The sequence below is a fragment of the Zonotrichia albicollis genome, chromosome 17, assembly GCF_047830755.1.
Source record: "Zonotrichia albicollis isolate bZonAlb1 chromosome 17, bZonAlb1.hap1, whole genome shotgun sequence".
Taxonomy (NCBI): domain Eukaryota; kingdom Metazoa; phylum Chordata; class Aves; order Passeriformes; family Passerellidae; genus Zonotrichia; species Zonotrichia albicollis.
Window position 1 is genome coordinate 4,577,529 of NC_133835.1, and position 16,175 is coordinate 4,593,703.

At 43.6% G+C, this 16,175-nt stretch overlaps 1 protein-coding gene across 11 annotated transcripts in view; it reads left to right on the forward strand.

Moving 5' to 3' along the window:
* PTPRT (protein tyrosine phosphatase receptor type T) overlaps nt 1-16,175 on the forward strand; it is a 477,859-nt gene that overhangs the window by 385,227 nt on the left and 76,457 nt on the right. For 4 of the 11 annotated variants that reach the window (XM_074553619.1, XM_074553627.1, XM_074553622.1 and 1 more), the window contains exons 14-15: nt 3,530-3,586; nt 14,293-14,427. In XM_074553619.1, the coding sequence (XP_074409720.1) occupies nt 3,530-3,586; nt 14,293-14,427 (192 nt within the window). Of the gene's footprint in view, nt 1-3,529; nt 3,587-14,292; nt 14,429-16,175 lie in introns of all 11 variants that reach the window. The other 7 variants (XM_074553626.1, XM_074553628.1, XM_074553629.1 and 4 more) reach the window with 4 other exon arrangements.

Sequence of the window (16,175 nt, forward strand, 5' to 3'; positions counted from 1 at the left end):
CTGAAATGTCAAATACCTGCATGGCTGCCTGTGGAGGCTTTGAGAGCCCACCAAAATTGGCAGGAGCCCAGAAATCCTTTGAGGCACCATCCCGTTTTTTCCATTCTTTTCCGTCTGTTTTGACTTGTGACAGAAGTTAATGACCTCAAGGTCCTTTGTCCTGATTTCTTCTGCGTCTGCACTTGCAGAGGAGTTGGGAGGGCTCAGAGAAACCCCATTAGGCACTGGAGAGCATTTTCCATCTCCCTGTGGAGCCCCTGGAGCTCCCACCTGTGCTCAGGCTCTGAATGCACACTGGTGGGGCTGTAAGCAGTTGTGTCACCACTGAAAGCTGAGGAGGAGGAGGAGCCATTTCTCCCATTTCTCCTTCTCATCTGTGGCTCTGGTGCTTCCCATTCCCTCCTGTTCCTTTCCTGTTTAAAAGCTCCTTGTAAAATCTTTATTTAATTCATTCTCTGGGTTACAAACATTCTGTGTGTCTCAGTCTATGTGTCTCCTTCCCCTCAGTTCTCTCAGCTGGTAGTAACGTGACCATTTCAAATACCTGATTTTGGCTTTCTGGTGGTAGAAAGAGCAAGAGCAGCACTGGGTGAAATGAATCCCCACAAGCTTTGCCAATAGCACAGTCTCTTCATGACATCAGAGATACTGGATTAATTAATTTTTGGAAACCAGTTGTTCCTTCCATTTCAGTTGTTCTTTTTTCTGGAGCTAGTGGAAGAATGTTGTCATGCTAGCAGTAAAGATATTTGCTCTGTGAATATTCAAAACAAAATAACTTATACAGCTTGAAAAATCCCATTCTGACACGACCTTTTGTTTGCACACTCTGATTTGGGTACCTCAGCAAAGTGTCCTGTAAGTGTTTGACCTTCAGTTGACTTTTGCAAACTGAGATAATTTCATTAACCCTGTTAGGTCACCAGGAAAAGTCACTGAGCCACTCAGTCAATGACCCCCCTCCTCCTGTTGGTTCTGAATGTCATCTCTTTTTAGAAAAACATCTCTTGCTAAGATTAATTTAATAAGAGACATTAAAGAGATGGGTAGAGCCTGAGGATGTCTAGAGCCACTGCTTTTTGGTGATCTTATTCTTTAGGTTTTTTTCCTTTATTGACTTGAATGGAAAAGGACAAGAAATGATGGTAGTTCTGGTGTTTATTCTCGCTGTCTCAATTCATATCACTTTTGATTTATATCACTTTTGCTTCATATCACTTTTGATTTATAGGTAGATATCTTATTCCTCCGTGTGCAGTGCAGAAATCTCTGTGGAAATTCTCTTCTTCTTTTCCCTGGCTCTGAATCGCAGTGCTGTAATTCCCAGTGCCTGGCTCTCAGCACGGAGCTGGAAATGCCCCAGCTGTGCCTGGTTTGGGGCAGGTTCAGCTCTCCAAAGGAGCAGGGCTGGGTGCAGCTCAAGGGAGCACCAGGAGCTGGGGTGATGGTAATGTCACAGGAGCTGCCACAGCTACAGCTGAGCAAGGTGGTTCTGTGGGCTTTCCCACAGTTTCAGGTTTCCATACATCCTCAGGCTGCATTTCCACCATACATTAATTCCATATGGATAAAGGGACCAGCCCCCTGGAGAGGACAGTGCACAGAGACACTCACATAACTGTGATTACACCATGTCCTGATAGCTGGAATGTTCTAGATAACCTCCTGTGTCTGTGCTGTCTTCTGTCTGCTCGTTATATTGATTATCCTTAACGGCATTGCTCTGTATTCCCCTTCATTTGCATTGGTGTTTTTCTGAGGATAGAATGCACAAACCTGCAGTCTGCCTTGAACTGAATCATCAGAGCTGCCAGTGAGGATGCCACTGTGGTGTCTTTGATAGAAATCAGGGAAAAAAACCCCTATTTTGGAGGCAGGCTCAATCTCAGCATTAAAAGCTCTGCTTGAGTTGGTACCAGAGGAGAAAAAAAAATTGATTTGATGCAAGTAAATAAATACATACTACAGGTGCCAGACTCAATGTTCATTTTGGAATAGAGGCCTAATTTTCCCATTCCTAGACATTTGTCACTGCATTAGCAGCAGTGAAAGGAGTTCTGATTTACACCAGCGACAGCAAGATTAGGATCCAGGCGTGTTTAAGCAAGGCAAGAATTCTCTTGAAGCACTGGATTAACAAGGGCACTGAACGTGAGTGTGGGAGTAATTAGGCAGTGAAATGTGTTAGGCATGTGTTGCTGGGGGATTGTCACACATCCCGGGTGTTGCTGCGAGGCACCTGCTCTGAGCTGAGGCTCTTTAATCACTCGAGAGACGCTCGGGGCTGCTGCACCGCCTCTGCTCCAGCTGGCTGCAGGGACTGTGCTCCCTGTGTCCCACTGCCCCAGCACCAAGAAAACCAAAGCACAGTGAGTTTAAAAGTGGCTTAATCCATTAAAAAAAAAAAACAAAACTGGAGCTTTCCCAGTTTTTTCCCCTTCTCTTTAGCCAGAAACAGGCTGCTCAGATGAGCCCTTTTCAGTCCAGCCCAGCTCTGTGCAGGAGCTGCTTCCCAGCTCTCTGGTGGTGTTTTCTCTTCATGGGTCTTTGTGTGCTGCCCCTCCTTTGATGAACTTGATCCTTGTGGTGGCAAGAAAAAGCTCTCAAATCCTTTTGTATTGGGCTATTAAATGTTGAGAGGAGGGGGTGGCAGAGCAGCAGCTCCTCCAAAGCAGAGCCTGTGGGTTCCCAGCTGGGCCAGCACATCTCCTGAGCTCATTTCCCTCCATCCAGTGCCTCCATTGAGGCTGGTGCTGCCTTGGGAAGGGCCAGTGGCAGGGAATCACCACCAGCCCCTGCTGGGTGACCTGGGATGATCCATCAGAAAGCTCCCTGCGTTTGTCCACTCTGTGTAGCCACCCCACACTTTGCCAGCATGTTAAACATTATGAACCTTTTGTATCTATGTTTGTTCTTTATTTTCAGATTTGTTGGTCTCAGATCTCTTGCCACATCCCTCCTCACATAGGCTATTCTCTTTTTTTTTTTTTTTTTAATTACTGGACTAATGTTATCTTTCACAGCATTAGGCACTTGGATGCATCTCATTAACATAAAACAGTCTTTAAAAATGTTTATAATTAAACTTCAATTTACCAGCTCTCTGCCATACAATTTTCATTCAGATGGGTTATTTATAGGTTTTGCCATTTGGTTTCCTTGACAGCATTTGTTTTAATATGTCCCATTCTTTCTGAATTAACTGACTTGTTCTCCCTGTCTTAAAGCAACATATTTATATCGACACTTTATTAGAGAAAATTGCAACCTCTTACCAAGAGAGAGCGATTACCTCTTGTAGTCCTAAAGTGCATTAAATTAATTTCACGGTGTAATTGAAACCAAGGCAGAGGGCTCATTAATGGTTCCTTATCTCCCCATACTCAATTCTCCTTTCCTTAAAATGTGAGTTCTTGCAAATGAAAGAGTGGAACTATAATAACCATTATGAGGTACATTTTTATTTTTTTTCCTTTTTTTTTTTTTTGTCTCGTGCATGCTGCCTGGGAACCATTTTGCTTGTTCTTAGCAGTGATAGGTAGACACCAGGTGACCACGCCAAACCTGCCCAGCCTCTTGAGCACAGGTGATTATCAGTTCAGAAAAAGCAAAACTGATCAAACTTCCAGAGGTCTGAGCAGCTTCATGACTTCTTGTTTAATGCTTGTTTTGCATGAGAAATTACTTTTACAGTTGCTCCAACTGCAGCATAAAGGAGGGCAGTGCTTTCATGGCGCTGCTTCAGTGGAGATCTGTCTGTGCTGAGGGTCAGCTGAGGGCTCAACAGCTCTCAGATCTTCACAGCAGCTCCTGAGTGTGATGGAAGAGCCCCATGGGACCCCTGGGTGTGCATGGAGCTGAGCTTGCATTTCCAGTTAAAGGAGCTGTGCCATTTTCTGGGGCTGATTGTTGTGCATATTCATAGACAGCTGAGTCCTGCTGTCGGAGAAACGGTGGAAAGAAAAGGAAAACTGGATTCTGCAAGCTCTCCGTAGAGGAGCTATAGAAACTGTAGTTTCTATAGAAACTTCTGCTGGGGCCAGAGATGCTGCAGAATTTATCCTCAGCAGCACCAAACCACTATCAGTGGGGAGGTTCAGAACCTCTCAAGGGTTTTGCAGTTTCCGTCAGAAGGAATTTGGAGGTCTGTGTGCCATAAAGTTGCCCCAGCATATGTAACACTGGGACCAGGATCATCATTAACTCCAGAAAATTTAAATATGGAGGGGAGAGCCCATTAGCTTGTGGAATCAGGTTCTTTTACTTCAGCCTGATGTGCACAGAATGAATGGCTGGGATGTGGCAGTGTTACATGAGATTAATGGGAAAGGATGGTTGATTTTTCAGTTTTTAGATGGATTCAGTTTCTCTAGGAATACTCCCCTCCCAGTGCTGCATGGCTGTTCCTGCCTCTCTATGACTTCCTCACCCAACAATTATTTCAACTGCACATCATCTAGGATGATACAGGGACAGGAAAGTGCTGGGATTACTGGGAAGTTCAAATGATCCTGATTTTTGGTAGTGCATCAACATGGGAAGAAGGAAACTTCCTGGGAGAATGTTGATATCTCAGTAAAGAACCTAGGTCTGAAATGTGACCAAGAAAACCTTGGGCTGGTGGAGAATTCTGCAAAAAAATCAGTGGGAAATGAGGAAGGAAAAAGTTTCTGCTGTTCCCACACAATTTTGCTGCACGTGAAAACTGTTGATTTAATAACTCCTGCTCCCTCAAATCCATTGAAGAGGCTTGTTTTGTTTCCTGGAATACATTCTGGTTCTGTAGACAGATAATGTGTTTTTTAAACAGATCTAATCCCACTTCAAATCTGTTTGTTGCTGCATTTTGTCTTCTAATGCACTGGAATATTATTCCTTTGACAGGTTTATTCTGTTTGGTGCTATTTATTTCAGAGGAGTTTATCACATTTTTTAAGTTGAATGCATGAAAACGGTTGGTTGGGTTTTTTTCCCTCTGAACAAATTTCTGCCGTCTAAAAGTTATTTTTTAGCACAAGTTTTGTGAATCACAATCCCTTTAGGGGCTTCCTTATCCCAGGGCACAGCTTTGAGGTAGTGCAGAATGGGATGAGGCCGGGAGTGAACTGAATTTGGTATTTCCAGACTCATGTCCAGAGGTCATTATCTACTCCAGAGCTCTGCTGCATTGCCAAACCGTAATCCTGGGCTCCCCAATTAAAATAGGCTGCTGGAGGTAAGAGGAGAAGGAGCAAAGTTTCTAAGATAAAATCTGGGATAGTTCAGCAATAGGAGACTGAAAACATCACCTTGATATTTCAGAGCATCCATTGCCAGGAAACAAGTAGCTTCAGGATAGAAAGGTCTTTGGAGAAATGAAAATAAAATACATTATAGCTGTGTGAGCCAAGCCCTTCAGGAACCAAAGCAGGCAAGGATTTACCTGGAACAGTGTGGAGGTTCTTGTCCTTTTTCAGGTCCCACCTGGTGGGAAAGGATGCTCTTGGCTGTGGCTGGCCCTGAACCAGTGGACATTCACCTTTGTTTGCAGATCAATTGTAAATAAATTGCAGATAAATTGATAAATTCCTTATTCCAGAGCACAGCTTTGAATTAGTGAGAACCTGGTGCAGAATGGGATGAGGCCAGGAGTGAACTGAATTTGGTATTTCCAGACTCATGTCCAGAGGTCATTATCTACTCCAGGGCTCTGCTGCATTGCCAAACCCTAATCCTGGGCTCCCCAGTTAAAACAGGCAGCTGGAGGTAAGAGGAGAAGCACAGTGTTTAAGATGAAATCTGGGATAGTTCAGCCACAGGAGACTGAAAACATCACCTTTGGAATTCAGAGCATCCATTGCCAGGACACAAGTAGCTTCAGGATGGAAAGATCTTTGGAGAAATGAAAATAAAATACATTTTAGCTGTGTGAGCCAAGCCCTCCAGGAACCAAAGCAGGCAAGGATTTACCTGGAACAGTGTGGAGGTTCTTGTCCTTTTTCAGGTGGGAAAGGATGCTCTTGGCTGAAGCAGTGGCCCATTCACCTTTGTTTGCAGATTAATTGGTAGCCAGGTAATGGAGTGGAAATTAAAGACAAGTCAGTAGTTGGACATGAAAGCCACAAGTGAAGGTCAAATTAAAAAAGGTTTCCTTTGGCTTTCTTTTACTTAGTTTGACTGCAGGGAGCATTGGATGATTCTTCACTTATGAAATTTAGGGGCTTGTTTTTCATCATCTCTGCTTGGAAGTTTGCAGGAAGAGCTCTTTGGATTCCCTTGGAGCCTCCTCTGCACAGGGGCTGAGGAGGGGGCAGGCAGGAGGGGACTCTCATGTTTTAGAGCACAGTGGGGTTTCGTGTTCCCGACCTTCACACCCTCACACCCACTCATTTGGGTGATCAGGATTTTGTCTCCGTTTCCTGATACAAATCCTGTCTAAGGTGGGTCAGCCACTGGGCAGGTACTGCAAATCACTTAAAATGATTTTCATAGATAGATTATTATTGTCAGTGAGAGGAATGAGGGATTTGTCTTTACAAGCAAGCTCTGGGTCTGCTGGTAGACAAAACCAGCACTGAGAGATAAAAGAAACAATGGGAAGGATTCCACTGATTGATGAATGGGGAAAAAAAGATATTTGCCTTTACAAATAAACTGTAGGTTTGCTGATAAATGAAATTGGATATTGAAAAATGAAAGAAACAATGGGGAAAACCCCTAAATTCCATAAGAATTAAAAATTAAATGGGAGTGTTATACATTGTAGGGAAATCTCTGGTATCAGGCATTCTGGGAAATCCAAACCTCTCAAGTACCTCAGACAATGGGGAAAGAGAGAAGGGAAATGTGGCTGGAAAATTGGGATAAAAAGGGAGGCTGTGCCCTCCAAAAATTAGGGAGACCCCAGGGGAATGCCCCATGGCATCTCCCTTCATTCAGATAAAATAAAAGCACTCCTCTGTCTCCTTTTTGGACATAGACCTCTGATGTTTGTGGATTAATTTTCCTGACATCATTGTCCTTTAGCAACACTTCCAAAGGCATGATACACCCAGGACTCTTACAAAACATGATGCCTGTTTCCTTAAATAGGTTTTTTTGACAAGCCAGTATTCAGAAACAGGGTTGATATTAACAAGCTTCTGAGCTTCTTCCAGGAGGTGGACACTAAAAATTACGTGGTTGCATTAGGATATATGATAAAATTACAAGGTAGGTGTGAGACTATTTTGTAGTGTTATTGTAGAGGAAAAGGGAAATTTCATTCCAGTCTTGCCTGAAAGTGCTGCTTCAGCCTGGCAGAGCACAGGAAGCGTCCTGGTGTTCATGCAGCACACGTAGAGTGTGTGTGCACAGACTCCTGACCCTGCCCAGCTGATCCCTTTAGCTGGAACAGAGATTCCTCCTCTCCTGCTGCTCCCTCAGCTCGGGGTGAGCCTCTCAGGGCAGCTTTTTGGGGGTCACCCTGGTACCTGAGCCACCTTCGTCCCCTTGGGCTCTAAAGGTGACTTCATTTCAGTGTTCACTCTCTGCCCACCCCTGGGCTTTGCTCACTGGTTTTGCAGCTTCTGCAGCTGCTGTGGGTGTGGATTTTTCATGATAATCATGATGAGAGGTGGATGACTGGTGGAAAAGTCAGCAATTGTGGTCAATCTCTTATATACCCATAACATTGTGAGGCACTGAGAAGGTTTTGCCTCTTATCAGTCAAAAGGTTGATCTCCCTGTGTCTGACTTCACAAAAATTAAGTCACATCTCTAAATTTGAACTTGTCATTTTGGTAATTGTACATGTTTTCCATTTCTATAATTTTGAGTTAGTTTTTAAATACAGTTCTGCAAAAGTGAAGACTTACAACAGAAACGTGCTCTCACCCCCTGAACCATCACATCATTTGTTGGCACCACAGCAGCTCTCTTTAGCTGAGCTCCTCTTTCAGGGAAATGTTATAAACTTTGTTATTCTTGGGGACCATAAATCTGCTTCCAGCACAAATTAAGGGCTCCTGTTTTAAAAAGAGAGTAGGAAGAAAGAATAGCCTTTGTGCTGGATTTGCCTGGAATCTCCAGAATCAATTATTCACTTAGAGCTATTTTTTAATTCTCATTCAGCTTAGCAATGCTGATCTTGGTGTCTCACTGTGTGTTTACCCTCATCCTCCCACAGATTCCACCTGTAAGCCTGAAAATCCCTCATACAAATTCTGCTCTGTCTTTCTCTCCAGGACTGCTTTGTTTTGCTGCTCTCTCTGCTCAGAATATGGTTGAAAGCTTTTGGCTCTCATCATTCTTTCAATTCCTTTTGAGCTTTGTTAAAGAAATGAGTGTGTCTCTCTACAGGCTTAAGCCTGTGCTGTTTGCAATCTTCAACAACTGAAGGTGGAAATTGGTGTGGTGATGTTGTGTGTGGTGATCCTCTTTGTGATATTTATTTTTTAATGAATTACAACAAAGAAACAAAAAGGAATCTGGCTTTTAGATGTGGTGAGCTGTTCCACTCTCTTGGCTCATGGTACATGGAGGCTCCAGCATCATGCACAGATTGTTTTTAGTGCTGATAAATTGCTGGAGGGTGTGGTCAGATCACACTCTGGGCTGGTTTCCTCATCAGGATGTAAAAAGGTGCCTTTCCACCTTTATCTCAGTGTTATCATCCCTGGAGGTACCTGTCTGCCCTTGTGTTTGCACTCCAGACTGTGTTTTACAGGCATAGATATTATCAGGAGCTGAAAACACGAGGGAAAACGTTCCTGCATGCAGAGCTGCTTTAATAATTTGTAGGCCACTCACATAGAATGCACCATAAAAAAATAAATAAAGGAAATCGTGTTTACAAGTGATTTGAGAATAGCTGTCTTTTGAATACAAGCCTCTAGGTCTATTAGGAGATTTTACATTCAGCCCACTGCCTGGCCATTATGTGCTGCAAAGAAATTACTCTGATTGTGCAGATCATTTCAACACATAATGACTGGGAGCCCAATATTTTTCATTAATTTTTCTAGGTTAAATAATGCTCTGAAGTGATTTTTCTGATTGTTTTTTGTTCCAAGAGCAGATTTCTTTCTGAAGAAATTCTTTCTTTCCGTGTTCTTAGGTGCTACAATTTTGAAACCAAACCTCATCATTGCCAGACTTGTCCCCTTGCTGGGTCTTTCCTGTCTCCTGGAGGTGGCTGAACCTCCCATTTCTTGTGTTGTTTCTCTCATTTTGTCCCTCCCTCCTTTACACTTGCATTGCCCTTTCCTTGACTCTAAATATTTGACCCAGCTGCCTTAGAATAATTTTATTTGATTTTTTTTCTTCTCCTGTTAAGCCTTGGGATGCTCCTCTCTCCTCCAGAGTCTTGGCTACTGGTGATTGTGGTGCCCCTTCCACTGCAGAAATTTGTGCCTCACCACCTGGAAACCTCCCATAAATACCTGACTTTTCCTCCTGTTTATGGCTCTCTTGAATTCCTTTTCCTGGCAGTGTCATTTATTTTTTTTTTTTAATGCAATATTGTAATTGCTGCCTGAAGTAAAGAATGTTTCAAATTGCAGTTTGTGAAATAGGTTTTGTGGAAGAAACTTGTATTATCAGCCCTGCTTAGTTACATGCACTCAGTAATCACTCTTTCCTGGATGTTTTTCAGAGTGCCACCTCCACAGAGGAGGTTGCTTTATATTTTGTGGCTTATTTTCAAATAACATACCTTGTGCAGAAATTGCTGGGAGAGAGATTGCCATGGTAGCTTTCCCTTAGATGCCACTGCTGGTTTTGCCCCAGAGGGCACTGCCCAGGGAATGGGCACAGCCCTGTGGCTGCCAGAGCTCCAGGAGGGTTTGAGCATCACCCCAGGGATGCCCAGGGTGGGGTTCTTGGGGTGTCTGTGCAGGGACAGGAGCTGGGTTGGGTGATCCTGGTGTGTCTCTTCCAGCTCAGCATATTCTGTGATTCTATAAATCAACAGCAGCATGGCCAGATTAGACCTTAATTAAAACCTTAATTAAAGCATCAGTGTGTGATGATCCAGAAACCTGACTTCTCATGGGCTGATGAGCTGGACAGCTCTGGGAAATTGGCCATTTGCCCCTGCTCCCTTTGCATCTCTGCAGCATCACCAGAACGGTATCTCCCATCAGTGTGCTGCCTGTAGCATCTTCTGGCTCACTGCAAGGTGCTGGATCTGGGAATTTTGGAAGGGATTGAAGAGAAACAAAGTCAATTGGGTTGCTAGGGAAAGAATTAAAATAGCTTTGACTGACCAGTGGATGCTGGGTGAGTGTCAGTGCCTGTGGAAGTCAGTCAGGGCACTGCTCTGGCTCCTGGGATGTGAATTTTGTGCAGCACAGAAAGGAGCAGTGTGACCATGTTCACAGGGGTCTGAGGATGAGGGAAGAGACAAGGATCTGACTCCATGTTTCAGAAGGCTGATTTATTATTTCATGGTATATATTGCATTAAAACTGTACTAAAAGAATAGAAGAAAGGATTTCATCAGAAGGCTAGCTAAGAATGGAATAGGAAAGAATGATAACAAAGGTCTGTGTCTCAGAGAGTCTGAGCCAGCTGACTGTGATTGGTCATTAATTAGAAACAACCACATGAGGCCAATCACAGATGCACCTGTTGCATTCCACAGCAGCAGATAATCATTGTTTACATTTTGTTCCTGAGGCCTCTCATCTTCTCAGGAGGAAAAATCCTAAAGAAAGGATTTTTCAGAAAAGATGTCTGTGATAGAGCATCTCTGAGAGCAGTAGCCTGGTGGAGCAGATCAGGCACAGACAGGGAGTTAGGGGACTTGCAGTCTTCACTCCCTTGGCACTGCCTGCTATCATTTGCCTTTGTTCTTAAGAACTCAAGCTTAGGACAGAAAATTGTCCTTGTTTGTGTTAGTGCAGAGTAATGGGGTGCTGACCTCCATGGGGGCTTTGGGTGCCACTGAAATCACACACTAATAACAGTGGTGACCTGCTCTGTGCCTTACTGTTCCAACATCCAGCTCCTGTTACAAGGAACAATTCATTCCAGGAAATGTGGTGGAAGTAACCACTAAAAAATACAGTTATAGTTGTTTTCATTCCTTTTTAATGCCAGCAATATATAAACATGGTTTTTCAGAAAGAAAAGGGTGGCCCCTCAAGTACAGTAGTGCAGAGATTTGCAAGTGTGTTTAAAGATATTTGTAGGAAATGGCCATCTGAGCAGTTTTTATGGGCTGCTGTGCTCAGAGGATCTCAGATCCTCCATCTCTATAAGGGAGAGTGTCGCAGACATCTATTATGAAAAATCCTTTCCTTAGGATTTTTCCTCCTGAGAAGCTGACAGGCCTCAGGAACAAAATGTAAACAATGATTATCTGCTGCTGTGGAATGCAACAGGTGCATCTGTGATTGGTCTCATGTGGTTGTTTCTAATTAATGGCCAATCACAGTCAGCTGGCTCAGACTCTCTGTCCAAGACAGAAGCTTTTGTTATCATTCTTTGCTTTCTATTCTTAGCTAGCCTTCTGATGAAATCTTTTCTTCTATTCTTTTAGTATAGTTTTAATATATCATAAAATAACAAATCAGCCTTCTGAAATATGGAGTCAGATCCTCATCTCTTCCCTCATCCATGAACCCCTGTGAACACCGTCGCAGGAGAGAAGCAAAAGTGAATTCCAAAACAGTGTTTCTGTCAGGAGCAGCAGAAGTCATGTCCTGAGAGAAACAGCTCTCAGAGCTCCTCCTGCCAGGACAGGAATGTTCTCACCTACAGCTGGTGCTGGGACAGGTGGGAAACCAGAGCAGCCAGAGGAGATTTAGGATCTGCATGGAAAATCTGCCAGAACATCAGGAAAACAATGGACTTTTGCAGTCCTGTTTCACTGCAAGGCTTGGAGAATCCCAGAGCCAGGAATTTGCTGACACTGTCACATTCTCCATTCCTAGGCACTATTAGCTGAGACAACTTACAAATGGTTGGGCTGGTAGCCTAAAGGAATTGCTGGCCTTTGCCAAGAGAGATAGAGGTGCCCAGAAGATTGGAGTGAATCAGTCACCGCTGTGTGGAGGTGTCAGGATGGATAATGAGCCTTTCTTCTCCTCCTGGAACTGCAGGAGCCTGCAGTGGGGTGGGAAATATCAGATAAAACCACTCTGACCACACATTGCCTGGAGTAACGAGCAGCAGCCTGGCAAAATCAAACCAATCTGGGGGATCGGAAGATGGAGTTGACAGCACATTCTTATTTCTTCTAACACAGCTCACACTTCATGAGGGTATTCAGATGGTACAAAAATGAGGGGCGTCTGACTGTGCTGTTTATAGTAGAAAACCATTCTCCAACACCTATTATTTAGGGTCATAAGAGTAAGTGCAGCTCAGCTGAAGGATAATTTGGAGTACTTCTGACTTTCACTTCAATGAATAGAGTTTTAGCCATTTTCAGGGAGAAATTGTACCTTTCTCATTGCCTTTGTTGTGTGACTGTGGGGATTGCCTGTCTGATGGTGCAGAGCTCACCTCTTGCACACATTTACTGCAGGATTGTGGGAGAGCTTGTCAAATGAAGATGGAAATATGCAACTGATCCCTTATTTTATTTTCATGCTCAGGAGTCCCATTAATGCATTTCAGACCTGTGAGCATAGAAGTTATCAGTGAACTCTTAACTGAATGGGCAAATTGGTGAATGCAGCAGAATAGCAGAGTTGTCAGGGGCAAAAGCTGAAAATGATACGTCTGATTCCAAGAGCCAGCCCTTTTTGCTTGGTAATTTTTGTGTTTTGCTCTGAGTAAACCAGATTAACAGCTTAGCTGTAGGAGAAGTTAAATCATGCTTTTATCAGTGCACCATCTCTTAAAGCATCTGCAGTTTAATGTGTGGCAAAGAGGCAAAACACCACCCCAGTGACAGTAACACTGCTGTCACACCAACACATGGGCTTGACTGGATATTATCTCCCCCAGCAAGTGACTTTGAACAGAAGTGATTCAGATTTCCTGAAGATCAGCAGCACAGAGCTGTTAAAAGAGCAAAACATTGTGGTCTTCTGATGTCAGCCCCCCGTGTTCACCTTTGATTCCCTTTGCCCGTGTTTAAGCTGCATGGGAAGACCTGGCTGACTGCAGCAGCAAAGGTGAAGCCCAAGATAAGAGTGGATCTCATGTAACATGAATTCATTTAACTCTGTGAGCTGCACTGGTGATATTTTTAGGAGTAGTTAAGTGTAACAGGAATATAATGAAGATAGGCTTATTTAGTCTTTAGAGTAGCCATGAGTCAAATCTTGTGGGGCTTTCTAAATCAAGCTCAGTGGCTTAAGCTATATCTGGAAATATTCTGTGCAGCAAGCACTGAAGTCAGCAGAGCCAAGGTCTGTAATGAGGACTAATGAGGTCTCAGCAATAGGGTAGAGGGCAGCTGTCTCCAAGGTGCTCAGTTAGAGCAGAAATGCTGTGCAAATAATGCTCCTAAATATGGTTTATTTTCAGGTATGTAGATTTTGCTTGTTAAAAAACCAAACAAATGAACTAAAACCCCCTAAAATTTCAAATAGAAATTATGCTCTCTGATTTGGGCTGAAGAACTCATGCCTGGTGTGTGATGATAAAGGGTTTTTGGAATTGGCTGGACAGAGAAGCTGTGGCTGCCCTGGATCCCTGGAAGTTTCCAAGGCCAGGCTGGATGGAGCTCCAAGGTTCAACCTGGTTTAGTGGAAGGTGTCCCTGCCCATGGCAGAGGTTAGAATGAGATGGGCTTTAAGGTCCCTTCCTACTCAAATCATTCCATGATTCTGTGTGGAGGGTGCTGCTCTATATGTTGGATTAATGCTCATTACATGTATATCTGTAATGGGATGTTTAAAAAAGCCAGGCCTCCAATACACTGAGAAAGACAAATGTGAGCTGATTTTGGAGGGAAAAAAGTTTCTGCCAGAAGAATTATTATAATTACATGTTACTGTGCTCACTATTTCCAGGAGTAAGGATTTCAAGTCCATTTAAACTATTTGAGATTAAAATTAGAACTGTTGTTCTCCTGTTTCTGGGTACATGCTGAGTGCTTCAGAAGAGTAAATGCCCCATTACAGTATAACTTAGTAAAATATTAGTGTCATTTGCACTACACTGGGATTTTACACCCTATTACTGCTCTGAATTATCTGTCATTAGCCCTCATTAAAGGCAGATTTGGTTAGATGGACAATTGTCTATTGCAATCTGATTGCAAATATGTTGTTAGGCTTTCAAATGAATATTTAAAGTGGATCATTGCACAGTTTGCCTGGAAATTTTTTTTTTTTTTTTTATCTTGTCCTTCCTCTCCCTCCATCTTTTAAGGAGCTTCCACCCAGAATTCCAATGCAGTGGAACCTGAAAAGCAAGTGGACAGCACGGTGAAAATGGCTGGAGTTATAGCTGGTCTCCTGATGTTTGTTATTATCCTCTTGGGAGCAATGCTTACCATCAAAAGAAGGTAAGTTTCTGCTTTGCTTCCATCTTGGACCTCTTGTTGTAGTTTCCAAAGGAAGAATAAATAAAGATAAAACATTCTTTATGTGTGACATAAAGCAGCAATTAATGCCTGTGTTATAACACTGACACTAAGGGTCCAGAGGAAATACCAGTTCTGGGAGATCCAGCAACAAAAGAATGGTTGTTACTGCAAAGAGATAATGATAATTAATTGATAATTAATGTCAAGGGATAAGTCACAAAGTAGCATGGGATAAAGGTGATAAAAAGAGAACCTCTCCTACCAGGAAAGGCTGGGAGACTCTGGGGAAGAGAAGGTTTGGAGTGACCCAGTTGTGGCCTTCCAGTACTTGTAGGGAGCCTACAGAAAGATGGGGAGACACAGGATAGGGAGAATGGCTTCAAGCTGACAGAGAGGAGGGTTAGATTGGATATTAGGAAGGAATTCTTCCCTGTGAGAGAGGTGAGGCCCTGGCACAGGGTGCCCAGAGAAGCTGTGGCTGCTTCATCCCAACCATTTTTCCAACACTTGAGTTTTCTGATGCTTTGGCTGTCCTGACTGCTACAACCTAAGTTGTTATCTCCCAGATAACACACACAACCCCCCAGGCAGAATTACTCCTAATGCAGAATGAGTCCCAGAGGTTGGGCACTGAGGATCCATTGCTCTGTGTGAAAGTTCCCCAGCTCCTGCTGAGCTGAGCTGGCCCCTCAGACAGTGCCCAGGACCTTCAGCTGAATGTTCCAGGCCCCTGGAGCAGCAATGTTTGCTGAATTTGGCTGTGATGTCCCACTCACAGAACCTTGCTCTGGCTGGTTTTGCCATAGGCTCTGTAAACCTGGGCAATTTTCTTCAAAGTTAACATTGCAAAGGAGGTGAGTGGGAGTATTAGAAATGTGAATTCTCCCCTTTTTTTCCCTAGAGCTGGAAAATTACAGTTTCCTCTGTGCTGTTTCCACAGCCCCTCCCAGGGCAGACAAGCAGAATCCCTGCAGTCTGGATCTGTTTGCTGCGATTTGCAGGGATACCTGCTGTAAGAAACACTGAAATAAGGAATAAACTGCCTCATTGACTTTAAAATCTTTTCCCATTTAGAATCTCTGAGTGCAGGATGAGGTGTGGGAGGCTGTAGCACACCTCCAGCACCTCCAGAGCTGCTACCACATCCCTCCTGGGCTCCCTTGGATGGGCACCACCAGCCATGTCCAGCTCCATATGAACAATGTTCCCTGAGGATGAGCCTCAGCCTGTCAGGCTCATTGCATTTGTAAACCAGTGTGGGTTGGGACCAGCTTTTATAAAAGGAGAAGCTGATTTGGGCCACAAATGGATTGGAGCTTCTGGAGGAGCAGAGCTGAAAGCTTGAGCTCTTCTGAGAGGGCAATTTAACAGCAGAGTTCTCCTTTAATTTTGCAAAAAGAGGCATTTGGAGCTTAAGCTCTTGCATTCCATGTCTGCATTTGCCTCATTTTAAAAACAGTTCCCTTCCCAGAGCACCAAGGCCTTGGTGTACAAATAGTGTAGCCTTGCAAGGCAACAATTCAGAAAAATAAATTAAAGAGCTGAACTTGAGGCGCTGTCTTCAAATGGAACTGGAAAATATCCCAATGGCATTTGCCCATTGTCCAGGGCATCACAGCTCATTGGGAATAGGCACAGGATTTCCTGGATGAAGCATTTTGTTAACAGAGAGCAATGAGAGGCACTAGAAGAGAAGAAAGACATTGGTTTGAGATAAGCATTGGTA